The sequence below is a fragment of the Nesoenas mayeri genome (genome assembly GCF_963082525.1).
Source record: "Nesoenas mayeri genome assembly, chromosome: 14".
Taxonomy (NCBI): domain Eukaryota; kingdom Metazoa; phylum Chordata; class Aves; order Columbiformes; family Columbidae; genus Nesoenas; species Nesoenas mayeri.
In genome coordinates this window covers 10262404-10290239 of record NC_137556.1, presented here as the reverse complement: position 1 = coordinate 10290239, position 27836 = coordinate 10262404, and the positions used below count along the sequence as shown (strand labels likewise).

The 27836-nt window shown below is 41.7% G+C and overlaps 1 protein-coding gene and 1 long non-coding RNA gene across 3 annotated transcripts; both read left to right on the top strand.

Annotated features, from left to right (window-relative positions):
• The first annotated feature begins 327 nt into the window (after positions 1–327).
• Positions 328–6708, top strand: LOC308045947. The gene is made up of 4 exons (XR_013922834.1): positions 328–683; positions 3039–3299; positions 4203–4313; positions 6549–6708. It is a non-coding gene; the product is annotated as an uncharacterized lncRNA (long non-coding RNA).
• An 11729-nt stretch (positions 6709–18437) lies between these two features.
• Positions 18438–26842, top strand: UBE2B (ubiquitin conjugating enzyme E2 B). 2 transcript variants are annotated; one of them, XM_080353190.1, is made up of 6 exons: positions 18440–18602; positions 21795–21875; positions 22566–22591; positions 23664–23753; positions 25380–25468; positions 26273–26842. In XM_080353190.1, exons 1-6 carry the CDS (start codon positions 18559–18561, stop codon positions 26399–26401), a joined length of 459 nt encoding a protein of 152 aa, XP_080209316.1. In that variant the 5' UTR covers positions 18440–18558; the 3' UTR covers positions 26402–26842. The 2 variants fall into 2 exon arrangements, with proteins under 2 accessions (XP_080209317.1, XP_080209316.1); XM_080353191.1 differs by lacking the exon at positions 23664–23753 and having other exon boundaries at positions 18438–18602.
• The last annotated feature ends 994 nt before the right edge of the window (positions 26843–27836 follow it).

Sequence of the window (27836 nt, the reverse complement as noted above, 5' to 3'; positions counted from 1 at the left end):
ATCTCAAAATGCAATGTGATGGCTGAATTATGGCTAAAACCTTTGCAGGATACATTTTGTCTCCTCATCTTGGTGCATAGACTTACAGCAAAATGCAGTAACTAATCCAAAAGAAAGCAGCTGGCTAATGTAGCTGGGGAGGCTTCAGGACTGTAATGAGGATGGTTTTCCTTGGAATGAGCCTGCAATCCTACTAAATGCCTTTAAATCCAGGAGGACTAAGTGCCATACCTGCAAACTTAAGGATATTAAGCCTGATCTCTCCAAAATGGTTCTCATAACACTTCTGCTATTTAACTGCACCCTTGCAAAGTGCTGAGACTGGAGAAGTGCACAATGCGGTTCAGCCAATAAGTAGGACTCTTATGTTTGTTCTGTGCCTCTTTTCCTTGTCTTGTCCTGGAGATCTTACCCTATTATGCTTAAGCCCGACAACATCTAACTGATGTAACCATTCCGTAGCTAGTTGAGGGAATGAATTAAATTATCTGCATATTATAGCCATTGCAATTTTATTTTTTTTTTTTTTTCAGATATTTACTCTTCAGTTAATACTACATCACAGTTGCTGTCACAATGACCTTCATCTGGACCAAGCAACTGGAGAGTTAAGCTATAGAAAGACTGCAAAAAAGGATTGCAGCAATGAAACATGAGGTATTCCTCATTCCTTTTCCTGACAGGTAAATGTATGTTTCCTTCATAGCACTGCCAGTATCTTGTACTGAAGGAAGCATGAACCCAGTTGGGCAGTACCTGTGACCTCTAGAAGTGTGTTAATGCAATATTCGTGTAGTTTTGGAGGTGTTACAGATGTCTTGCATGACAAAACAGATACGCACCAACTGCTAAAGGTGCCTTGTCTAAACTGCTGACCTGCCATCCAGCTCGGCGTCAGCTCTCCAGCTCAGTTCCAAGCAGTGCTGTGTCCTGCCTGCTGCCTAAATGCTTCCTCTGAATAGACTGAGGAGGGAAAATTTCTTTTGAAATCTATTTATGTATGTGCTAAAGGACAAAGGAGAACTGTGATATATTCACTGCACAGGCACACTTATTCTTAGATCATGATTTAACTTCACTGTGGTTAACAAGTGTATTATTAGTAATAGCTAGTTACAAATAATAACCTGACCTTATTTTTAACCTAATACTGAATCAGATTTCATTGTAATAGGTGGATTAACTGCTGTGCTTTGGTCTTTGAATATTATCATTCAGAATTTCAGTGCCTTCCATCTTGGGTATTAAAAATAGGTGGCAAGTTGGATAATTATTATTGTTCCAAATCTAGTTTGCAGCTTTACATAAGTGTTCTCACCAAAAGCCTTATTTTAAAGGTGGAGTGTAGCAACTTGAAATTATTTGCACGACTGTAGCAAGGTAGCCTACGTAGAACTGTCTCTTTTTTGAGGAGAGTTTGAGAGCCAGATTAATATTCACGAAAATAAATATATTAATGAAAATTAAAATGTGTGGACTGACTCACGTTTGGCATTTTAAAGTCATGTGTTGTCAGCACACCTCAGTCCCAAGCATAAGGATCCTTGGCAATCTTGTATTGCCCAAGCAGAAACTACTAGTCATGCCAATTCAATGACAGTCAAAATATTTGTGAGTAATAATAGTAAATATATACACATGCAAAATGAAATAACAGTGGTAAATCACTTGGAAAGAGAATATCCCCAGGTGGATGGAGCTGCACTTGATAAACCTGAGCTTCCTCATTAGTAACAGTGTGTTCATAGGTGGTATCTCCATTTTTACTAGCTAAGACTATTTACCCTTCCAGCCCTGAGCTGGGTCACCTTTCCCCACCTTTCCTCATCATATCTGTCAAACTCCTGTGACTTGGTAAGGATGAAAGACCTGTGGGAAGCATCAGTGGTCAATCCTGAGGACATTAGATACTTGCCTTTAGCTGTAACAAACTCCCCAGCTCTCCTGGTGATCACAGTAACAACGAACCCTCTTCTATTTGAACAATAAATTTTATTTTTTCATCTCCTGTTTAATTGGGCGCTGTGACCTCCGCCTTTGATCAACGTCTGTTTTCTGTCAAAGTTAGCATCGTTCTTCCTGATTGCTGTTATTCTCCTCCATCCTTTTTCATGTGTAGAGCTTCCTTTCTTCCCCCTTTCAGCCGTCCTGAACTGGATTTAGTCAGATGATCTGCAACACCTCATAAGCTCTGGAAACATCAATCTAAACTGGGAAGCTTTTCTCCCTTTAGTGGTATATAAGTTAAATATCATGAAAACAAAAAATACACTTATAATTTTGATTAATAAAAATCTTACATTTGGCAAAAGCATGAGAAATGGCCATGAAGGGTGACCTGTTAATCTCACTAGTAGATGGTAATGCCAAAACTCTCAGTATTTCAGCTGAAACTCAGGTGGTACTGGCAGAGTGTCTAACCTCCTTTTTGATGTATATAGCATTAATGACAACTTCTGAGTGCATTCACTGGCCAAATAGCACCTTCCTCATGTTAGCCTCAGAATGCTTGGCCATTATAATGTGTTGCATGTCTGTCATCTAGATGCTACACACACCCAGCTGTTGGAAGCCTGAGCCAACAAATCCTGAAAGTTTGCAGGCCTAAAAGCTGGGCTTGTGCTGGGCTATCCCACTGTACCCTGAACTTGAGCCGTGTTTGCTGAATAACTAGCTGAATTTCACTCATACGCAGTAAGAGTGTCCAAAAGCTGTCAGTCTGTATGTGGTCAAAGACAGGAACCAGTGCTAATGTTGCTTGCTGCTGTGGTATTCAGAAATTTGCTCTTGGGAGTACATATGTAGCACAAGCATAATGTTAATTTGTACACTTCACCAGTGTGGTTTTCCTCCTCAGATTACAAACTGAAAAGGTCAAGGAAATTATGACTGTTGTTTTCATAGGATGAATAATTACTCCATAATTAAATAATGATAGCGAGTGTCTTATCAGAGAGAAGAACTGGTTTCAGAAAACTGTCATTAACTTGAGCAATTGAATTTTTTTGAATTCCATAACAAATGTATGTTTATTACAGGACTGAATGAATGGAGAGTATATCACAATAGTGGTTGATCCCTGTTGCACAGAATGAGAGGGGAAAGCTTGCCAGCTTCAGAAGAGAGGCTCTCCATCATGGAATCACTGGCCATGTGCTTTGGGACACTGCACAGCAAGTTGGATTTTGATTCATGTTTTACTATAAAAAATGATCTTACAAAGCCTGGCTGAACTTCCTCAGAAGAATTTTTATTTCAGAAATGGCACCTAAGCTATGATACAAATTAGTCTCAACAGTGTAAGTATTAAACCTACGATTCTTGTGTTGCAGCTGTTTCTCCATGAAGTCCCTCTCTGTACCTTTTTATAAATTTCCCCCTCTGTCCTGACTATAGTTGCACTTCCCTTTAAAAATTGGATCTATTACAGTGGAAAAATCATACATATTCATTCTTTTAGTAGTCAAAAAAACTGTATTGATATACCTAATACTGCTCCAATTTTTTTTTTACGGTGTCCAACTGGAGACAGGCAAATGTATCAAAAATCTATCAGGAACTACTCATGTAGATAATAAGCCAAGTAAAAGAATTTCCACAATAAAGGTGTGTATGTTACAGTAGCCTGGAGATAGGGCTGACTTATTCCAAAACAAGTTCTTCTGGTTTTATGTGACTATTAAATAGAGTTCTGTGTTCAAGAAAATAACTCTTGCTCTTACTCTGAACTATGAAACCAGTAGAGCAAGAGGCACCACGGGCTGGTGAGCAGATCAAGAGACTGGAGTTGCCTTGCATATCTGTTTAAAGATTTCCAGGGCCATTTCAACTCCCACTTCCCTTTCTGTGAAGTGTTACAGCTACAATTAATTTTGCTAGTTATATGAGCAGATATTTTAAAACTGAAACACACTTTCTTCTGAGTTTAAGTTATCTTTAACAGAAAAGTCATAACTATTAGGTGAACAAACTCATTATTGTCTTATGTCTGTGAATGAAAAAGCTTCTCAGAAATGTCACTGTATGCAAATACTTGCATTTTGTTCTACTGTTTTACATGTAAATGCTTTCTACATATCATCTAGAAGAAGAAAAATATATTCCTTTTAAAGAGGGCAGCCTGTCTCAAAAATACTGACAAAGAGGATCTATAGCATGGCTTTTCATTTACTGTATTTCTGTACCCTTTTTTGCCCCAAAAGATTCTGCAGTTTTCAATGGCTTGTGGGCACAAAAGTAGTTTCACTTATTCTGAAAGGCAGCTGGATCTAAGAGGAAGACAGAACCACAGTGCTGGACAATAAGATTTCTAGGTGAGTGACTAACTAATTTATCCCCTTGAAACTCCCAACACATCTTTTTAAAGCTGGGGTGATACCAGCAAAGTACAGCTTACTGTCAAGTGAAACCATGTGTGGAACAGTTGCTGGCAGTCTGAGTATGATACATACCTGTGCATCAAAATCACTTCTAGTCCTCTTTTTATGATGGGATTGTGAATTGTACTTTTTGTTTCTGTAATTAAAGGGTGGAACAGATGGTGAGAACTTCAAGAGCTCCATCCATTAAATTAACCTAGAGAATGTCTCCACATTATAATTTAATATAATGGGATTTTACTTCAGTGAAATAAAACTATACGGTTTAGTGTTTGGGAATGTTTACTATATGAGAAACTTCACTGTTAAAAGATTTCACTGAGTCATGATATGAGTCTCTGCCAAATACCAATCATATGACCAACCCAGTTAGAAAAGGGTGTTTCTTCATGCCAATATATTTCACATGCCACGCTACAGTGAGCCTTTTTTTGACTATACACCTGTGGATTTTGTCACACCAAAGGGAGACAATGTTGTCTGACTGCATATGGTTAAAAAAGAGTAGTTATTAACAAGCGCAACCTGGCTGGTCTAGTATTAAGAAAGGTGTAGCAAGAGGGGTTGGGTTTGACATGATTTCAGATGTAGAGTTAAGGCAGACAATCCAAACTTAAACATCGATACTAGTAAAAATCAATGAATGTTTTGGCAGTTCCAGAAATTAAGATGCTACTCTTCGGATAGCAAGCAATTTCAAAAGTTCAGAGAACAAACTTTCTTGTTTGTGTTGAGACAGGGGTTTGAATTACTATAGTTAAGACAGAAAAGGAAAATCCAAAGGTAGAGGTGTGAATTTTATAAGCAGCAATGGACACTGCTGGGTTTTCCTAAATCTCAGGAAGTGTATATTTAACTATAAATATCTGAGTGAAGCTTGCCTAAGCTCCATTTTGAGCATCCTGCGTTTTATTACTGAAATGCTTTTTATTCATGGAAAGTCACAGCACATGTTTTGTACTAGTGATTCTTTACTCCAACAAGCTTCAGCTGTAGATACATCATACTCACCCCCTGCACAGCTCCACAATGGCAATCAATACATTGTCTTCTGCATACAAAGGCTATTCCTCTAATAATCAGATGCTGAGATAAGGATTAAATCATTATGGAAAATAGGACTAGAAAGAACACAAAGGCTCACAATGGGCCCAACTGTTTCTGCTGCAACCCTTATTTCAACTAAAAAACACTGCAGATTAACTTGCCTCAGTGACTACTGAACAAGAAAGTTAAAGAGACAAGCACACGTACCACAGAAAGTTTAAATTACAGTTCCCTTCAGTGTAATCTGTGAAATCACTGTTACGCAGCGTAGGAATAATTGAGAGGTCACAGAGGATTATGTGGACATTTATGTTTCGTTCTGGCTGAAGTATGTTCAGCTCCAGTGATATCAACAAAATTGTTTCCGTCTTCAGTAATGCTGTATTTGCTTCTAGGGCTTAATGAAAGAATAACATGTTTATTAACTGTGTATATTTCTCTCACTGACATCTCAGGTTTTCAGATTTTCAGCATTCAACTCTTGCGATGTTATTTCAGACATACTGAAATATGGTATATGGAAATGAAAAATAGGATGGTTGATAGTTTCAGAATCTAACACATCTCTCTCAGAACAAAGCAGAACATTGCTTTAATGGCAGTGGGTTTTGCCAGGGAACCTGATACACAGTGTTTAAGTCTTTGCCAGCCGCTGGATGAGATGTGACGTATCATTCCCTTTTCCCTGTTTCCCTTGATTGGGGAAGGAAAACTTCTTCTGTATGCTCTCAGTGGAGGAATGTCTCCTGCGCTGGCTGTTTCTCACTTTTCTACTTCAACTAGTAGTTTATCCTTCCTGCACATAAAAAGGTAGGGATTTGTGGTTTGGAGAGACATTCATGCAGCTGAAGTAAAGCCTGTGGTGTTACTGAGCAGTTTCTCCTTTGATACCATATGCTCTTCAAACTGCAGCAAAACGCATTCTATGAGATAATTAGCAGCTGTATTCAAGTGTCTCAAGGGAAGATTTGAGTTCTGATTTTTGAGAGGGTGTTTATATATCTGATGTAATTTTGTCTCATCACAGTCTGCATAAGCTTTCTGTGCAGCAGAACAAAGGAAAGAATTAAGCAATGAGTCCAAAATACTTACACTAGGAAAATAACTATTTTGTTTCAACAGCTAGTGCTACATTTTCTCCACTGAAAGAATGCCATTGAACAGATGTTTAAGTAGTACAGCTTTAACTATCAGTAATGTCCCACAACCAACAAGAAAGAAAATCTGTTTGAAGCACTTTGAAATAACGCTTGATATAAGGTACTCTTTATCTGGCGCGGTTCCTGGCAATCAGTCTTTTCACTTGGAAAATACACTTCTGCAATTGAGCAACTGACGTGTTTCTTCAACATTTATCCATATATGCAAGAAAATACTTAACAATGTTAATATTAACTCCTCTGCAGAAAATTATTAAAAACAAATAGAAACTGATGGTAAAGAGCTGCACGGTTGGTCTGTGGTAGATCCTCTTGCACAGCCCATGTTTGGTGACGCTGTGATCTGGATGTGCCTTCAGCTGCATCACTAAGTGCAACAGAGATTTCTGAATTGAGTAGTTATTTCCATATTACTCACAGAAGCACCATTTCTTCCCCCACCCCGGATTTTCTTCCAGCAAGGAGATTCCTGCTTGTGTTATGATTTCCTCTTTCTGGTGTTATGTTTGCTGACTCAGCAGAGTCGGGGGAGGCATACAGCATGTAAGCAAATAATTACTTGTTTTGCAGGGGCAAAGCATTTAACAGCAGAGATTAGCTGATTTTCTGGTCTTCTCTGACCACCCTTCTAAAACCTGATAATTGTTTGTACCTGAACAAACTGAGCACATTTCTAAAAGAATTCAAATAGTAGTCTTCTATGGGGAAAGCATCATATTTTTATACCAACTCTAGAATAGCATTTTCCATCAGTAGCTCTTTTGCAAAGTCAATACCACTTCACAGATGAGGGATCTGACCTGTTCAGCAATGAGATTTGTTACCCCAAACCATCTCTGCCAGCAGCACAGCAAGGAAAGAAGATGATCCAGACATCTAGGCTAGTGTCAGGTCCAGATGGCCACTTTAAATGGAAAGTATTTATTTATTTATTCTTGGAGGATTTCCTAGGTCTGTCTCCCTTTCTCACCTTTTTTTTTTTTTTTTTTTTCTTTGAGCCTCATATATACTGTTTCTCTTTCTGGAATCTTTGAGGTACGTTCTTCTGTCCCCTGAGCTGGGATACTGTGAATGAAATCTGCTTTTCTGAGCACTAACTGGACCCGTAGCCCATGTAAGTATTTTCTGCATTTAGTGACTTTAAGCGCCCAGACCCCTACTTACCCTGATCCATCAAAATATATTTTTATATAGGATTATATGCGAAAACGCATTAGGAGAAGAAGAGATTTTAAAAATAGCCTAGCGTCTAAATCTCTGTGTAATCTTGTCTAATTGTCCCAGTATTTGAGCACACAGCATGGGGCCGTACTAGCCCAGTGTTGGCAAAGATGAGCTACGTGTGGGAGATATGCTTTACAAATACTTACATATTTTTGAAGCATTCTGAAGTGTTGGTTACACCCGGGTGATGTCATTAAAGGTTTATCTATAGTAAATCTGCTTTCTTCAGAGAGCCAGTGTGGCTTTTTCACACCCACATGTGACAACCCGTAAAACAGCTGTTACAGTTAGAATCTGTCAGTCAATGCTTTATTAATCCTGCTATGGCAGGGACATTATTCCTGCATAAACAGGCTGGCAGCAAATCACAGGCCAGAGAGCAAAATCTGAAGTACTGCACTGTCCTGATGCTTAAGTTATTATTAATAAACAATGCAAATCTAAATAGGAAGAAATTAAGATGTGCTCAGGTTGTCCTCATTTTGGTGGTGTCACTTTTTGTTGCCATGAAATGTTATCGAAAACTCTGGTCCTATTTCAAGATTTTATGTTGTAATTGTTGAACGTAATTGGTTACCATAAAGCCGTAAAATAAAATAAATATTTATTTAAAATTTAAATGTAAAAATAGCATTCTATATTTTTTTTAACATTCCATTTCTAACATTTTCATAGTTTTCTGCTGTGTCCTATTACATAGCTTAGGATGTTTGTATTTTTTTTTTGCCTAGCAACATCAGTGACCACCTGGAAAGTGCAACAGAGGAAAGCTTATTAAAAATGTTAAATATGTTACAACAAATGGAATTTGCTTCCTGATTCCTATGATAAACAAAAGCTTCTAGACTTCATGGCTCGTAAACTCTTCCAGTTTCTTTATTGTTTAAGCTTTGCTGCTCAGCAAGATTCTTTAAATACTTTATAGACACCTCATGATACCAGATGATGTAATGATCGGGCAGTAATTGCTTCTCCCAAGAAGTACAGGATGGACAGATAGCCCCAGTAACACTTTCCATATATCCTCAAGAACACAGTTTCCATATAACCCAAACTCCTACCAGTTTTAGTTAAACATGTGGAACAGCAGTTTAGCTGCCCTCCACTAGGTATTTTTCTAGTTCTAGACTTTTTTACTGCCTGTGCAGGTAACTTATGCTCAGTTCACATCCAGGGAATACCAACAGTCATAGGTACTGCCCGGCCTCCTGAATCTTGCTGTAGTTATTCTGCTGTTAATGAGTAACTGTTCATCTCCCTGTGGACCCATCATCAATCAGGGTCAGTAACAGAAACCAGCAAGATAACTATAAAATACCTCTTAATTTTCTGTTAGGTTTTTTGTTTGTTTGTAATTTGTGTTCTCTAAGTAGATTTTCCTCCCAGAAGCACATGTTTGCATATTTTCCCTAATCTTGTAGTATTATGCAGAATACTCATATATACGTTTTAGCTACTAATTGCTGTAGTATCCCATTAATTCATAGTATACTCAGTTAATTTAGGCGTGGATATTGGAGAAACATAATTAAAACACAAATACAGTATCACAGCTATGCAATTGCTTTTTTTTTCTTTAGATACTGAATGGACCAAGTTATTGTAGGGGGGTTTGGCTTGTAAAGCTGAGGCTGCAACCCCGCTTTTCCCTGTCCCGCCTCGTTCTTCCCTTCCCAGGCTACTGTCTCGGTGGTGCCACCACATCTTTATGAGGCTGTTGTGCAGAAAAGGGATCTAAGTTCAAAACAACTATCTTGGGTCAGATTATTTTAGTCCAGATCAAGCCCTTGACTGGGTTCACTGTGCAACCTCACATGCAATTGCGCCAGCACCACTTGGGAAAGATGTGGAACTGGAAAAAAACACCACAGCTTTGGGCTGCATAAGGCAGAGCTGCTGCCAAAGGAAACATTAATCAAGCTATACCAAATATTTGTTTTGAAACAATTTTAACATAAAGTTTCAGAACACTCGTAGATGAAACGTGTTTAGTTGTTGGGATAAAAAGCTACAGCCAAAGCTAAATCTGGCTTCTAATTATACAGAATAAGCAGATACAAAATTAGACTCTATGAAGTCTAAATAGGTAATTTCACAGGGAATATTTAAATACTACATATTTAACAATAAAAAATATTAAATAAATATTTTAAGTCCTTCATGCCTGCCATCCTGCTCGCCAATTGTTTTGTTAAATACAAATGAACCACTGCATTGAGGTTCAATCTAAAATAAAAAAACAGGACAGCAGATTAAAAATCAACTTTTTGTTTCATTTTGGAAATACTTCTCCCTCAAAATCAACATTCAGTTTTCCACTGCAATGACACTGATTAGATTCAACTCCATTAAGACAGGAATCCATACAGCACTTGTATTTACAGCCAGCCTGGGATTTCTGAGGGTCAAGGCAAATAGGCAGCGTTACTGTGTCCTTGTTGGAAGCAGGTACAGTGGTGATATTGCACTGCAGCCTCTGGACTGGTGGAGCAAATCCCATGGATTTCAAAAGGCTCCACAGCCACACCTGCTGGCTGGCAGGCTCAGCACTGCAGAGATAAAGCCAATAGTGATTTTTTTAGAGAAATCACTCCAAAACAGTGTTTAATGCTGTATCACACCATGATGCCTTCAGTATGTCATGAAGAAAAATGTTAAACAATTTAAAAAGTATTATACAAAGTGCTGTAGGGTGGTGCTTATAAAAAAAAACCTTTGTTCAAAAAGTTACAAACTGGAAATCACATTTCCTAAGCAACCATAACCCGATAGCCTTTGTTTATGAATTAAAAGGTGATTGGATGGTATGTGCTATTTTGATTGTGGAGTTCACTTTACTCAACCTCTGTCTGGGCAGCAGCAAACTGGTTTTTCCTCACTGTTCAGTGTGTGTCTCCTTGCTCTGCAAAGGGCCAGATCTGGTGCTGTTCCATGTTAAACTTTATGCCTCTTGAGGAGCAGGCTCACCACAGCAAAGATGTGGCCAATGTCTCTGAATCCACCCTCGTTTATATAGGAAAACATTTAAGTAATGTTTTGTGAGAGATCTTACAGAACTTTAGGGAAATACAAGTTTTTGGAGACCTTTTGGTACATATTCAGGCTGCACACACACACACAAACTGAGGGCAGTTTGCAATCTACTGTGACTAGTGACTAGTTTACAATCTACTAGTTTGCAATCTACTGTGACTAGTGACTAGTTTACCAGTGTGCACATATTTATGAATTTATATCAATTCCTATCACTAGATTATTCATAAATTCATATCATTAGGTTATGAAGAACCTTTTAATCTAGTGCTATTAGGTGTCTGTTCTCAAATTATCATTTTTTTGTCATTGCACCTACTTCAGTAACATCTAGGATGTCTGGATCTTATTCTGTCACTATGTAACCTAGTTCACGGTTTTTGGCTCATCTTTCTGAATTGGTACAGCGGGTGGGTGGAAGGTGAGTTATTATTTTAGCTGCCAGTTCTAGGGTAGGTAAGGGCCCCAGAGTTTTATCTAAATTATACTGGAGAGAATATTCCCTTTAGGAGCACTTTGCTAGCAAAGTACTGTCCCAAAATACTCCTCTGACTCATTAGCTAGGGGTTATGAATGGGGTAGCTGTGGCAACTATGCATCAACTCAAGGCTTTTTCACCTCACATGCTGCCCCTTTCTCATTAAAACAAATGATCTGTCCCTGTATCTTTATTTCCAAATGGCATTTACATGTGCTGCCCTACCCTTTATGTTTCTGTGGGTGTGATTCACATGCACAGAGCCTGCAGTTCTTACAGTCGTGCAGTTTTTGAGCATGGAATAGGAAACAAGAGACAGGTACCAAACAACTTTGATCTTCTGGCCAGCCAGGAAGATGTAACATCTCTGACTACAGGTTCTTCCTCCAACACGTAACATCTTCTGTGAGCGTATCAGAAGATACAATGGGTTTGCAGCACAGCTCAGGTGAATCCAGGCTCGTGCTGGCAGTGTTTCCAGAGCCGATTTTACCTCATCTCACATTCATACCTTCCTCTTCTGCATACCGAGGGATATTGCCTAACTTTAAGACTGCTTGCCTGGAGCTTCATAAATTAAAAGGCCTGGGTGAGAAAGGTAGGATCCCTATCCCAATAAACAGAAATATTCTTCCATAAGCAGTTTAGAACATCTGATTTAGGAGTTTAATTATTGCCCAACTGAGGTGATGTGAAGCATTTTCAGAGAATCTCTGCTTCTCTTCCATTGGCTGTTTGGATGAAAAACAGATGTTTCTAACCTAAACAAATAAATCAGATGTCTGAAATAGATGGACTAAAATACCCCTCTAAATGCATAGGAAGAAACTGGCTTCCTGTATCATGTCCTCATTCTGAAAGAACATCCTCCGTCCCTCCATTGCCATTTCACTTCTGGCTACCACAGCTGGATAATGGTGGCCACTTCCAAAGTGGGTCACTTTACAATGTCCCTTTATGCTGTCTCTGAGTGATTCATCTTAAACATGGGAAAGCTAAAAGAAACCCAAATAAACACACTAAGACAAAATAAAATAAAGCTCTCAAAATGTTTGTGGAAGGATTTTGTAGGGTTACAAAGACTTCTGAGGAATCAAAGTAGCCTAATGGATAGAGTGCTTTCCCTTCTCTCATACACTTCAAAGCTCTATTTCAAGTATTAAACTTAATTGTTATAACACCTTCTGCAAACCATCTGTAACACAAAGTCAACCCATCATCAACCAAATCAATGACTCTGGAGATTTAAACGCGTTTCCCACAAGTATCAGAGATTTGCAAGGACATAACAGAAGCAGAGGGGAGGAGTAAACCCTCTCCATCACTGTAACTCAGCTGTAGGAGGAAAGCTTGGCCCCTGGCCTTTCCCCGTCCCCCACAAATGAATGAGATCCTTCATTTCTCTGCAGCAACTGCATTTTCTATTGCCAGAGGAAGAATGAGTCAGAACAGTCTGCTGCTGCTGAAAGCTTCACTGGTCTTTACTCAACACAGTGCTGCATCGTTTTTGTTTTCAGTTTTCCTGGTGTTAATAGGTTATTAGCAATGCCTGGTATCACCACTAGCATTCTGGGATTAGTAAAAGAGCTTTTTGCTTGCCATTTATTTTAAGACTTAATGAACAAGCTCTCTTTGTGGAAGAAGACACTTTAGGTTTGCTCTTAAAAATTAAATAGAGCAAGCTAATAAAAAAGAAAATGTATCTCAATTAGATTATTCTTCCTCCATCTGCTCTCTCAGATCTTTTTATGACAGGAAACTGCCTATCAGATTTTCGATTTTGCTTAATGGAAATGGCAAAACCTAAATCCATTCTCATTCCCACTGACATCAGGGGAAACAAGATTTTATGTCTGAACAGAACACTTTTTTTTTTTTTTGAAACTATTAGTGTCTGCAACTGCATCTTAGTGAATATAGTAATTATAAGTGAATTTAAATTAACTACTTATGAAACTGTGGACTGGCATTTACACTCCTGAATCTCCTTGGCATTTCTGAAAATTCTAACTTCTCTAATTAGCAATTTCTGATGTGCCACATTCATCATGTGTGTACATCCCAGTTAAACCCACTGAAGTCCTCATATGACTTAGGGAGACGAACTGTAACTGAATGGGGTTTCTAATAGGAAATAGCATCTCCAATAAGGCAGTGAGCTGGGCAAACCTTTTCCTTACATTTTTAGGATGCTGGACTTCAGGAAGTACCATGCCTGAAAATCCTAGGCGCTTTATAAAATATTCTTGAAGAAGTGGTGTTCAACTACTTGACAAAAGGACATTATGGATAATAAATTAGCTGCTTAAAACAGATATAAAATTGTGTACCATATTCTTATTCTTGTGTCCATACAGGGATGGCTAAAATACATTAAAAATGTCTCCTCAAAAGCCTGCTGTCTTCAAAACTGAAGTGAATCCAACTGCACCACAGCACTGTATTCCTCTCTGTGCTTCCCCTCAGAGGAGGAGGAGGATGTGTAAGCGCAGATCCTTCCTGCTGACTCATTCTGCTCCATATTTGAGGTTTGAGAATAAAGGAATTATCGCAGGTTGTTAAAAAGCTGTTTACCTCCATGTTTATAGTTCAACACTGCCAGAATAACTTATGCAGTGTAGTGTTATTATTATTACTAAGAGTAATAATAATCAATATCTAACAGCATGAATGAGCGCATACAGGAATTATCATTCCATAATTCCAAACCTCTTCTACAGAATTTCGTAATAGTAGGTGGACAATAACAGAATTTTATAAAATACAGGATATTAGCGGGAATTAATTACACACTTGGAAAAAGTTCCATGTTTCCTGTAACGTGCACTGAGGATCCTGGGAGGAGAGCCAAAGCAAAGTGATGTCATCCACCGCTGACAAATAAAAGGCCACCTGGGGAAGCTGGGACAGGGAACTGTGAGCTGCACTGCTGGCCTCCGAGGGCAGAAGCAGGAGAAGGAGGAGGTTCAGCCTTTTGGCCAGTTCTGCTTTCTCTCTCCCATGGCCTGATGTAGCTGAGGACAGGCAGAGCTCAGGAACAGACGCCCCCACAGCAACACCGCTCCCAGGCAGGGTAGTTAATAAACCTGCAGAACTCACACGTATTCCTTCACTCTTTACTTTAAACAGCAATTGCTTTTGTCAACATCATTTCCAAACTTTGTCTCCAAATTTTAAATTTACTTCAGATGCTCGTTTTAATTTGACAGCAAGGCATTGTAGAAACAATTTGTTTTCACGCCGTTCTGTGCATAAAGCAGCCTACAAGTCACCAATACCCTGGCAATGATACAGGTCTCATTTGCAAGCCGTTTCCCCCTTGTTATACATGTAAAGCTGCTAACCTGTAGATTCTTTACATCTCTCAGTGGGGTTTTGCTAACAGATTTTTCCGGTTTCCCATACAATATTTTAATGGCCACTGCCTGTCCCGTGTCTTTGTGCTTGCACTTCACTGCTGTTCTTTAACTTCCATTTGGCAAGGATCTCGTACACCTTCCTCTCTGGTTATTTCTTCATAGGAGAACAAAAGTTTTAACTGATTTGAGGCATATACAGTTCTTTAAACATGTATTTATATACAGTGTTTTGAGGGGAGCAACACTTGAAGAAGGCGGCACTCACAGCATCCCAAACGTTTCTGCAAGTCCTTGAGGTTCCCAATCCTTTGGTCCAGCTGATTTTAAACATATATGGGGACGATAAGAACCAGCTTTACACTCATACACGCTCCCAGAGGCATCTCCGAGCGCCACCTTTAAACGTGTATCATTAGAATACGGAATGCAAATTTTAAATAAAATAAACATAGCCCCATCTCCTAGAAAACAAAGGTGCGACCAGCGTGACTGGGAAGGGCCTGGGTATCTGCCTTACGCGCTGTTCAAAAATCGGTAATGCTAGTTTTGAAAACGGCCCCGCCCGCGGCGGGGTGGAGCGGCGGCCCCCCTGCACCCGCTCCTCCGTAAGGCCGGCGCTGCGCTGAGACCTCGGCCGCCACATCTCCGGAAGGCCGGCGGGCGAAACAGGCCGGGCCCCGGGACCGCCCTCAGCCCCGCTGGGCCTCCCGCCGCGGCCGGAGCCGCCAGGCCCTGCTGCCATGGCAACGGGCGGGGCAGCAGCGCGGTGACGTCAGGCGCGGGGCGGGGCTCTGCCTCGCGCTGCCTCAGAGCGGCGTTTCCCGCCGGGCGGGTGGGCGGCTGCCGTCGCTGTCTTGTCCCCTCAGCGGGAGTCCCTCGTTAAATGCGTCTTACTCGGGCAGAGGAGGCCGCCTATGCTTCCGCGAGCCGTGGCGTCAGGTAATGGAGGATGTCCGGCTGTGCAAGGCTGGTCAGAGGTGTCACTGCTGCCCCCAGAGGCAGAACCGACATCTCCCTGCGCCGACCTTCGCCAAAATAAATGAATACATGCGTAAAAGTTGAGGGAATTCGTTTGGGATTTTTGAGGAACCCTGATGCAGGTGGCCGTGTTGAGCCTGTGAAGAAACGGAGAACAAGTGTTAAATCTCGTCAGCCGGTTTGGCGGAGAGAAGGAGGCGGCACGGTGCGGTGGGTTTGGCTGCACTCATCGTTCTGTAGGCGGTAAATAGGAGCACTCTTCACTGAAATACAGCCAAACAACAACCATCAGTAGTTTCCTGTCAAAAAGGATGGGTTGATTAGGTCCACACAGGGATTTTTTGAGTCTGGTATTTTTCTTGAAAGCTTGAAACGGGGTTGGTGGGCCTGACAGGCACAGAGGGCTCCGGGGCTCTGGAAGGTGGGCTGGGAATCAGACACATTGGATCAATACACTGGCTGCTTCCAGCTCTGCTGCTGCATAGATCAAATAACCCCCTGATTCTCCACTGTGGCACTACTTAGTGGCTCCTATATTGGAGCTGAGGATGAGCAAATCAATCATTTTTTTGCCACATGAATTATTGTCTCTCCTCGGCAGCCACTGCAATGAATGAGAACAAAAACAGTTTCTAAACGGGGACTTGGCTTGTTCATTTCCCTAATTTTGGAGTCTTGGGCTTGGCTGATATTATAAATAATTCTTCCCAGAGGGACACGGCAGCATGAGAGAGTGACCTGGAAAAAAAAAACAAAGCGGTTACTGGGAGGATGGGTTGTTTTAACAAACAGGAAAACAAGTAGTTTGGTTTCACTGTTACTTCTCAAGCTTCTCATCTCACAACAGGACAGTTACCTTAGAAATGCATGGAGTTTGCAAAGTGCTACACAAATGTTGTGTTTACTCGAGTATTGCTACAGAATGACCGTGCTGCAAAATGCTACTTCTTTATTTAATGTAATCCCTTAACAAATATCACTTTTGAGGGAAAAAATAGGGATAAAACTGAATGTGAAACAGCTTCCTGATCAGAAAGTTATTGTATATGTTTCAGTACTATTCAGGAAGTTTGTAGAAGGAAAACATTCACTCATGTTCTAGACCTTGGCAAGGGCAGAGCCTTTTATCACTACAGTTGGGAGTGATTTTTTGAAGTTATCACAGGATATAGTTAACTCCATTTTAAAACCTGCACATGCCATACAATCAACAGAGCAGAAGTTGCAGCTAGTTCTTCAAAGGGGAAAAAAAAAGTTTTCCATTTATTAATAAAACTACCAGCCACACCTGTGGAACTGCCAGATGGGATTAAAAGGAAAACTTTCTGTTCAAGAACATCAACACACTGTTCCCAATGTCAGTGCTGAGCTGCTGTTGAAAAAGTTCCAAAGACAGGTGGAAACAACATAGGATTTGATTTAGTTCTGCTTTGGTGGCTGCTGTTTGGGGTTTGCTTTGTTTTTATTCTCAGTGCAGGCCCTGAGCTTGGAGTCTGGGGGGCTTGAGAGGCACTTGATGTTCAAAGGGCAGAGCTGCCCGTGGGGCAGGGGATGCTAGAGCACCTGTTAGTAGTGAAATAATGAATGTTCCTAAACTGCTGTTCATTATTTATACAGGTCCAAGCTTGCACTTGTTTTTTACAGTCTCCCTTCTCCCGCACGAATTAGCTGGAGCTAAATATAAACTGTATAAAGCCAGAGGAGCAGCAGTGGAATGTAAGATCCAAATGTCCATGTGATGGGAGGAGGAGGAAAATCCAGCAGAGAGAATTGTTTGTTGGGAACCATTTCTGACCAGTGTGGGGAATAATGTTTTAGTGGCTGCAGAATGACAGTTTCTTATTACACTCCCTTGCAGTATCACACTTTACGTGAATTCCTGTGCTTATATCTCACTTTCAGCATCTGAATATTTTCACGTTGGGATAAAAAGTGTTCAGAGCATAAGACCTTGCACGGTGAAATCCTGGTAAAAGGTAAAAACCAAGCAGCACTCACATCAGCTGTGTCTAAAGTAACCTGTGTCAGTGGAGCTGCTGCAGTGTGGGCTTGGCATGAACTTGGGCAAAAAGCAGCTAGGAGCTTTGTGCTAAATTAAACCCAGGATTGAAGCTTTTCAAGCACATGGAGAGCGGGAGGCAAAAGAAACAGGCAGAAGATAAAGAATGTTTATTTCTCTCACTTCATTATGAGTCTGATGATGTTTTGACCTCCTTAAAATCTTCTGAAGGAAAAGCAAGGAGGCACACGTAGTCACACAAATCCAAGTTCTGGGGCTAACGTCCAAGACTCCACAAAAGAATTAGGTCATGACTTCAAAGAGATCTGCTCGAGTCTGTTGGAATAATAGGATTAAAAAAACAAATATTAACATCCCTGCCCTGGTTCCCTATTACTCCCCTTCAGAGCATAAGCCAAGTGGGTACAAATATTTTTGTAAAACGATTTCTCGCTCCTTGTGCCATTTCAAGCTCGAGGTTGTTCAGCAGCTCCAAGTTAAAAGCAGAAGGTTGCTGTTTCGCCCTTGCCAAAATCTGCTTTCTTTAAGCCCCAAACTGTAATTAAACCAAAACAAAACTGTATCTGCCACAGGGGTGATGGAGCCGGACTCACAGAGCCGGGTACTGCAGTGTCCGATCCTGCAGCCTTTTTCCGGCTGGACGTGCGGAGGTACCGCGGGGCAGCGCTCAGCACCCGCGGAGCTGCGCGCAGTCGCCTCCCCTCGCGGTGCGGTGCGGTGGGCCGGCCCAGGTTCAGCCGCCCCCCCGGCGCCCGCGACGTGGGCCGGCCCAGCGGCGCGGCCCGCCCCCCGCGGAGGGAGACGCCATTGCGGGTTGTTTGTGCAGGCGGCGGTGGAGGGAGGCGGCGCTGCGGCCGCGGACTCTTTCCCCGCGGCGATCATGTCCACCCCAGCGCGGCGCAGGCTGATGCGCGACTTCAAGAGGTGAGCGGGACCCCGGCATGGCGGGGAGTGGGGACTCCCCCCGGGGGACGGGGCCGGCCTCGGCCTGGCAGCGGGGGGAGCGTCGCCCGGCTGCGGGCCTGACCCGGCCGTTTGCGGGGCTCGGGCTCGTCCGGGCCGGGGGAGCCGTCCCCGCGGGTAGCGGCGAGGAGCTGCACGGGGACGGCGTGTCCCGGGCCGTCCCTCCGGCCCCGCTTCTTTGTGCCGGGAGAGCTGGCGCCGAGCCCCCGTTTCCCGGGTCCTCCCTCACTGTGTGCCGCGGGGCCGGAGCGCTCCGAGCCGGCGGCTTCGCCCACCGCCCTCTCGGGGAGCGGGGCTGGGAGGGCGAGTGGGGGATCCTGCCCTGCAGGGCCGGCTTTGTGCCGCCCGCCTCGCCCGTGCGTCGACGGCTGGGGGCGTCTGAGGATAAAAGTTGAAGCGGAGCCTCCAAAACAAGGGCAAGGCCCGGCCGCCCGCGCAGGGAGGGCCCGGGGCCGGGGGGGCTCCCCGCGGGCTGCGGGGCGGGGGCTGCGGTGGGTGTCGGGTCAGGTGTGAGTGTCCGGGGGTGCCCGTGCCCGGGGGGCCCGGCGGTGCGGGGCCGGGTGTTCGTGCCGTGCCTCCCGCTGCCCCGCTCCTCGCACAAGCTTTTGGGCCGGTGTTCCCAAGGGACCGGGCTGTGCTGGCGCTTGGGGCTTGCTGGGCTCTGAAAATAGGGGCAGTCCGGGACGGACGTCGGAAAAAGAAGCGCAAAGAATTAGCGAACGCTTGATTTGTCTGTATGTAATAAAAAAAGTAAGATGGCCTTTAATGTTTTTGTGCGCATGCCATTCTAAGGTTTTCAATCAAGACTCTCCTGTATAACATACACAAACTGCTGAAGATGCAGTTATTAGTTGCACTCTTTTAAATGTTAATGACCGAACCACAGACTCTAGAATAATTTATTTCCAGTCTCACATGTAAACACACTTAGAATAGTGTGGAAAAAGGTGTGTGGGGTCTTTTGTAAGCTCGTAAGTAATGTCGTATGATTTCCCTGGACTGGAGTCGCTCGTAAGTTGTTGGAGGTGAGTCAGCTTTGATAGTGACTCTTTTTTTAGCGTAGCTGTGTTAGACCAGTATCTGAAAATACATCAGTAAACAGTTGACGTTGCTTTACGTGACTGCATGTAAAACTGCAGCTGTAAAAGCCTCATTTGTGAATCTTCCAAAAGCTGGAGGTTTTTGAGATGTGGAGCCTGTCTCCTCTGTTGTATTTGGGTGGTGGTGTTTGCTCAGCAGGTGTTGCTTGATTCCTGTTCAAATCAAAAGAGGATACTCAGTCTTTTGTGTTTGGTTACACACATGACATGAACCAGTGTTTTTTATTTTTTTTTTTAGAGTGAGGAACTAAGTAATTTTTCAGGATTGCAATCTGACATGGTTTTTGTGATTATATAATCTTAGAAGGACTGGTTTAATGACTTTGAAATGTAAGGTGGAGAGAAGACTTGATAGCTGTGGAAAATAACTAAACAAACACAAAATAAATCAAATTTATTTATCAAATGTATGATAGGTTTAATACCCCAAAGCTTATGCAACTTTTTATGTCATTTTTTTACTTTTTTCCTTTATGCCATAAGTTATATTTTTGTTTAGCCTTATATTATTTGTGTAACACCTAATACTGAAAAAGCCCTGTGTGCTCTAAATTCTGATTTACTTTATTAAATACAAACTTATTTTGCATACTGTGATTGTTGAGAGCAGTGAAGAGAGAAACAGCTCAACAGATTTTGTATCTCATATAATTTGTTGGGCTGAACCAAAAGAAAACCAAGTTAATTAATTCTTAGTTTTTGCTGTTGGAAAAGAGGCTCTGAACACATTTTCCCTGGCTGTTAAAGATTTCCAGGCCCCGTTCGAATCAGTCTAATTTCCAGTCCTTGCCACAACCTTTCAGTAGTTGGAGCCTTTGACAGCAGGGTGCATGTGAGCTTTTTAACTTGATCTAAAAACCAAATCCATCCTTCAGATGCATTAGTCCGGCTGAATGCTTGGGTATTATTGCTGGCGTGCAGCCCGGCTGTCACACAGTGAGAAGCCCCGTTCCTCCTCTACCTGCCCAAAATAGTCGGCAGCTTATGCTGTTGATACTAAGCTGGCTGGACTGGGTGTGCTGGGGGAGTGGGGATGTGAACACGGAGATCAGAGGCGACCTGAGCAATGTTCTGGCTGCGCACCAGTGTCTGCCCTGAACAAATCTGCATTTGCACACCCACTTTAATTAGAATTTGTTACTTGGTCTGCAGGGCTTTTGGTGGCGACTTGCTCATAAGAGTGTACTGTGATGTGGTCAAACCCCATGTTAACACTAAAGAATCGCTTTTGGAGCAAGGGCAGTGACTTCATTTTCTTTATTCTTGCAAAATTCAGGAGGCTGAATAAGTGGGGTGGGTGAGAGCTGTCACTGAAGGGGTTTTATTGGGCAAATTTCAGATGGAGAGTATCTCAGTCCTATTCTTTAGTTGCGATATATGTTGTGTATGGTGTAGGTTGATGTGGCTTTCAATAAGTAACATGCTTTTTCCTAGTCCAAGGATTAAGGAACTAAAAATCTAAAATGCTTCCACAATTACTTTAGATACCAACACGTTTGTTGAAGCGGGAAGAGGGAGCAGTACACAGGTTTCCCCCCTTCTCCCTTTTGAATCGATTAACTTGCCAGTCAGAATAAGCTCGTACCCAATATAGCCACCTTACGCATGCGGCTCTGGGAGCGCAGGAGAAGCTGTGCTGACAGTCCCAGGTGCTGCGGTGTGCTGCATGTCACTGCCTGGGCTCGGTGTTCGTTCCCTTCGGCACGGCATCCGGCAGCAGTCGCTCTTCTGTAGCTCACGGTGTAATACTGTCGGTCCCAGCTGCACCTCTACCTTAAATTACTCTTGGAGTTACTGCTTTGCTCCCTGCGCACTCAATCTGACCTGTTGGGCTGTTACAGTGTGTTGGTGTAATACATGAGAAAATCTTGATGCGCATCATCTTGTAGGTTTGTCTTTTGGAGGATTGATAAACTGCGTGGAATGCGTTGTGTATTCTGTGATTTGGAATGAGAAAATATTTACCAAATGTGGATATTGCTGTTAAATTATACTTGCAAGTGGAAGTATTTCATTGATACAAAGCTTGTCATTCTATATTTGTAATTCTTAGATTGCAAGAAGACCCTCCTGTGGGTGTCAGTGGTGCACCATCTGAGAATAATATAATGCAGTGGAATGCAGTTATATTTGGGTAAGAGTTTTTGATCACTATAAAAAAATCTGTATCAAAGGGCTAAATATAATGAAACCTGGGGTTTGTTTTTACAATTATTCTTTTATGTACATGAAGTTGGGAAACTTAGAAAAGTGACCAAGCTGTTGCAGTAAAGGTCTGGTTTTAGGGGTAACACAGAACACATAGGAAAGAAAAAAATAAAATATGGTTTTTTTGTTGTTGTTGAATAAAGCTTGCTTATGGTTTAATAAATAGGTTAGACTGCGTAGGAGTTGCGTTATGAAAAAGCAGGCTTTCTCTTTAAAGTACATAACAGCCGCATGTTCTCAGCCATTAAATCCAGATGTATTAGCAGTGATTGGATTGATTTCCAGCAGAATGAGGTCCAGGTTCTGTCTAGGAAGTTACATTACACATCCTACAGACCAGGAACTGCCTCAGTATCCTTCATAAAACTGAAGTATGCTTGCTAGTAATTTGCTCATTAAGTCCCATCTGGTCACGTCATGGCATATATTTTGTTTGCAAAGACAATAAAGTAGACTAGCAGATGGGCTATGGGAACGTGTGTTAGATACAACAAAGCTCTTGGGGATTGCATTTGGATACTTGGGGAGGATGAGAGAGAAGATATACATTTATTGTGCCTGTTTAGAAGTAGGTAATGATCATTTTTAACTGGAGTTTATTTTTAAAACCTTTCAGGCCAGAAGGGACACCTTTTGAAGACGGTAAGCCACTAACTTTTATATCCTCTCTCATTCTTTTAAGTATTACCAGTGTTAACGTTGTTCTGCTTTGAAAAAACAATAGATGTTATCTGTATATAATTTGAAACAAACTAAGCAAGCAAGTGAAGGGGAAAGGTCTTGTTGGCTGTAAAAATACATATTTGGATGTAAGCAGTGCCTTGTCACAGTGGCTGATGGTTAGTTAGAAAGCTGCGAGGAAATGCTTGTATCAAGAGCTGTTTATACAGATACACCAGAGCTCTTAGTGGGGGAGGTTGGTCTGATGCTGCCAGATGTTTTCACATCTCCATAGCTAAGCACAAGAAGACAGGGTGCTGTTCTGGTTTCTTCTTTGTGGCATGTTTGATTCATCTCTGTTCTCTTAATGAGGAACAGGTGAAAGATCTTGAATTGTTTCAAATATAGAACTCAGTGAGGGGGAGGGAATACCAAATTTGTACATAAACATGAAAGTTGGTGTGTAATGAACCTCCCTTAGGCATATGAGGAATAATGAGTTTAATAATTATACTATTATTGCAGTAATCAGCAGCAGATGGATTTTTCTCTGTGTTGGGTTGGAGCAGTTACAGTAAATTATTCACTGATCCATAATAAAGGTTTTCAGTGAATCAGTCATGAGCTCCAAAGACTGAGATTGCTGATTATGAAATTCCGGTGTTTCTTTGCTGGCACCACCGTGCCTTCTTAATGAAACGCCTTAAAGTCACCGAAGTCCCTGAAACTGGCATGTTGGGTCACAGAAAAAGGCGGGGGGGGTTGGAGTTGGGATGGAATAATTGATGTTGGATCTGGCTGCGGTTGCCTTGTGTACTGTGAGGCTCCAAGCTTCCACCAGCTGCTGCTGCTGGGTTTATTATATCGCTAAGTAGTAGTTCTGTAGTTCCATTATCACTTTAAATATATTAAAAGAAAATAGACTCCATGTTGTTTGTGTATATAATGGTGAGGAGAAATATTGATCATGGGGCACCTAAATTAACTTACGTTGTATGTATTCCTGGAGGTGTTGTTCTTAGTTACCTGATTGTACTTATGTTTGTTTGGACAGGTACTTTTAAACTAGTAATAGAATTTTCAGAAGAATATCCAAATAAGCCTCCAACTGTTAGGTTTTTATCAAAAATGTTCCATCCAAATGGTGAGTAAAACTTTTTTATTTAGCTGTAATAGCCATTAAATATTACCGTGTGGTCATGTGTTCTGCAAAGCTCCAGAATGCCTAACAGCTCTCCATCTCTCTTCATTGCTGTCTCCTAAGGAGATGTCTGGGACAGCAACTGCTTGATGAAAAATTAAGAATTATGATGCTATAAGGAGCAGCTCTCTGTCTCTTTCTAATCGATACACAGCCTCGGTAGCAAAGCCTGCGAGCATTTGCAGCAGCTGCACTTAGCTTGGCCCAGAGAGGTGATTCTGGCTGTCGATTCCTTCCCCCTTCTATTTCACAGCAATTGGGTGCGTGTGGCCACATCCTGCATTGGAGTGGGGAACTGGCTGAGCCAAATGTTATTTATTTGTCAAGCGAGATTTCAGCCAAGTCCATGCCCTCGTTTGGTTCAGTGTACCAACCAGTACTAGCTCAGGGCAGAAGGTGAGAACGTGCAGTCATAGCAGAGCACAGCTGATCCAAACCCCGCGATGAGGGCAGCGTTACGAGGACAGTGCCGTGGTTCCTGCTCCAGCACTTTCTTGCATACAGAAAACACAAACCTTGCCTTTTGCTTTTCCCCACGAGTCTGTAGCAAAGATGGATATAGACTGGAGGGCTGAAGTGTAAGCCCATTGCTGCATTTCTTGTAGCTTGAGCCCTCTTTGAACAGAGGTAACCTTGTCTTCTGTTTGGTGACTTTCTAGGCAGCGCTCTTTAACCATTTATCTGTCATGGAATATGCATGCCAGTGTGCCTCTGACAAGGTTTTTGTAATTTGTTGGGTTTTCTGGGCATGAACAAGCTACAAGACTGGGGTGTAAGAGTTTGAGTGGCAAATCTGATTCATACAGGCTCTTGTATTGAAATGACAAGGCACAATGGTTTTAAACTAAAGGAGGGGAGATTCAGGGTAGACATGAGGAAGAAATTGTGTACACTGAGGGTGGTGAGACGCTGGCCCAGGTTTCCCAGAGAGGTGGTGGATGCCCCATCCCTGGAGACATCCCAGGCCAGGCTGGACGGGGCTCTGAGCAACCTGAGCTGGTGAAGATGTCCCTGCTCATGGCAGGGGTGGCACTGGGGGAGCTGGGAAGGTCCCTTCAACTCAAACCATTCTATGATTCTGTGATTCTACTGAGAGGTATCCAGACAGCAGTAGGGTTTTGGGCACACTTTGCAGTATTTTCTGTTACCTGCATTAGTGTCTCTCATAATTAGTGTAGAGTATGTGAGAACAGGGCACGAGCTACCTCTGTTCAGTGTGTGAGTCCCTTCAGACTCAGTGATCTGCGGCTGGTCCCATGGATTCCATTCCTGCAGTAAATGTCTTGCTGGGAAGTCACAGCAGAGGAGCAAGAAACCAAGTCTACCAGTTCTGTGCTAATGCCACAATCTTCAGACGTTCCTTCTTTTCCTCTGGAGTGTTCTGTTACTTCCTTCAAAATACAAGTCAGACTACAGGAGATTGTGAGACATAACTGCTGTCCTCTTTCCTAAAGCGTTAATTTAAGCACAGACTGGATCGGAACAGTAACTCTGCCTTGAACAGCATGTAATGAACCAACTATAAAATAAATCTGAGTTTCTAAATGATAATCTGTGTTGTATTTACAGTTTATGCGGATGGTAGCATATGTTTAGATATTCTTCAGAATCGTTGGAGTCCAACATACGATGTTTCATCTATTTTAACTTCAATTCAGGTAAGTTTGCCTCTATTTTGGCAAATAATTATGTTGTCGTTATCTCTGCTCCAGAATATACAGCTCAGTGATGTGGCTAGCAGGTATCTGGATCAAGGGGACTTCAAATACTTGTGAGCTAAGCAGTAGCTTTTTACATCAAATAAAGGCCATGGTGCTGACCTATGTAATTACTAATTTTGAGCTACAAAACTGCTATTTTATTTTTTTACGGGAAGGCAGTTACAAAAACAGTTAAAAAGGAATCAAAATCCATAAAGGTAGGACATCAGATGTAGAAATTTGCCTGGTGTTTGAAACGCTGTAACCTTTAGCATGAAGCCTTGCCCTAGGAAGTCCTCAAGGAGACAATACTGCTGAAACTTGCTTTACTTGGAATAAGTAAAAGTGGCCTGGCACGGCAAAAATGCACATTTTTCTTTTCTCCTGCGTGGTTATTTTTCTGCAATGAAGTTTTATAGGAGGTATCTTAAACCCCTCTTTAGTCCTGAATGACAATAGTACTGTAAGTGCTAAATAATCAATTAGCATCGTACTGCTAACTGGCAGAAATGACCATGTATCTGTTAGGTTTGTGAACCTAGAAGTGCACGCAGTGCTAATGCGTATGCAATGTATAATTTGAGGTTCAGCAATGTAATTATGGGTGTCTAACCATGAGTTTAACTGGGTTTTTTTTTCAACTGGGCTTTTGTGAGTCATGTCTGCCTCCTGAAACACATGCAATTTGAAAGCTGTACGTTGATTTTTCCCTGATTTAAAATGTGTTGGTTTGTCTCACATTTTGTTTTCCCCTTTTGACAGTCTCTACTTGATGAACCTAATCCAAACAGTCCAGCAAACAGTCAGGCGGCACAACTCTACCAGGAGAACAAACGTGAATATGAGAAAAGAGTTTCAGCTATTGTCGAACAAAGTTGGAATGATTCGTAACAGCTGCTCTGCTAATCTCCCTCCTCATAATCATTATGTACGATTTAATTTTCAGTATAAAGGCTACCAGAAATTTCAAGTGCCACAGTTCTAAGAATTTGCATAAAAACTCATTTGCAACCAAAATTAAGCCCTCCAGTTTAGGAAACTTAAAAGCTTGTGTATCCTGATTAACGTACTTTTTATTGCATGGTATGAACTAAGTTATTGCTACATAAATTTGTAATATATCCTGTTTGTATTTTTTTTCCAAGTGTATAATGTTGGTGTGGAGTTTTCATGACACAATATACACATTTTGTAAATCTGTACTTTTTCAAATATTGAATGCCTTATTTTTGAATTCTTTAGATTTTTAAATTGGAGAAAAGCACTTAACAAAGTTTTTATATATAAATATTTCATGTAAAACTGTTAAATACATAACCTTAGTGCAAGACATTGTGCTTTTGCTCTGTATCTCTTTCAAAGGGCTCATTTTTAGTCTGTTTTCCCTTTTGCTACATGCTAGTTACACCACGCACTTTACAAACAGCAAAGTTAATCCAAGATGCAACTGTCTTCACTGGATGCATCTGCTTCTGCACCAGCACTTGATTCTGTGTCCTCAGTTGTATGAGGAACAGCAATGTTGGCAGCTGCCGACTTACAAATGGGGAAGCAGCTGTAACTGTTTTGTTGGAAGTCCCACTTTAAACCAACAGCAGAGTTGCAAACAGGACCTGGATGACCAGGCTTGATGATTATGTATTCTAATTATTTTATTTTCCAGGGAGATTGTATTTTACCAAGTTGTAAAACGTTGTCATCTAAATCTATCCTATATTCCCATACTGATACTATAATATAGTTTTTAATATCTTGTTATCTAATTATGATCAAATAATTAAAGAGGTGTCCTGTTAGTTTCCCTTGGGGTAGGGAAAAAGTTAATCACCGACAGAAGGAAATGTGTCTGCAGATCTAGTGGCGTTATTCCTTGGAACTTGGCTGTGTACCACATGGTCAGGTCTTCTGTCTCTATCACAGAGGTTCCACATAGTCTTAAATTGCCAGTTTTAAAGAAGTTTGGGGTTGTTTTGGGAAATGCTGGTGTGGTAACTTCTTACTGTATTCTGTAAGCCAGGCTGGCTGACCACAGGAAAGAATTAGACCCTTTTTAAATTGTTTTTTCCCTCCCAGCAGCAAAATTGTAATCCTGCTGTCAAAATTCCAACCAGCATTATGTGTGTTTTAACACCCCCCCAAATCCCAGACCAGAAATATACAGCTCAATGTGGCCTGACAAGCCGTGGAAGTTTATTTCAGCCAGAAAAGAACACATTGTTTATTTGCAATAGTGATTACTAAAAGTCTCTGTTGATGTAGTGAAACAGGAGTATCAATTTATACCTCATACCTGCTCATAAAGTTGTTTTGTGAATTATAGGAGCAG

What these genes read in the sequence shown, in the direction of transcription:
- UBE2B (XM_080353190.1), top strand. Translation starts at nt 18,559, where the DNA reads ATGTCCACCCCAGCGCGGCGCAGGCTGATGCGCGACTTCAAGAG. An exon ending in TGGAATGCAGTTATATTTGG is followed by an intron (nt 21,876 to 22,565) that starts GTAAGAGTTTTT and finishes AAAACCTTTCAG; the next exon opens with GCCAGAAGGGACACCTTTTG. An exon ending in AAAAATGTTCCATCCAAATG is followed by an intron (nt 23,754 to 25,379) that starts GTGAGTAAAACT and finishes TTGTATTTACAG; the next exon opens with TTTATGCGGATGGTAGCATA.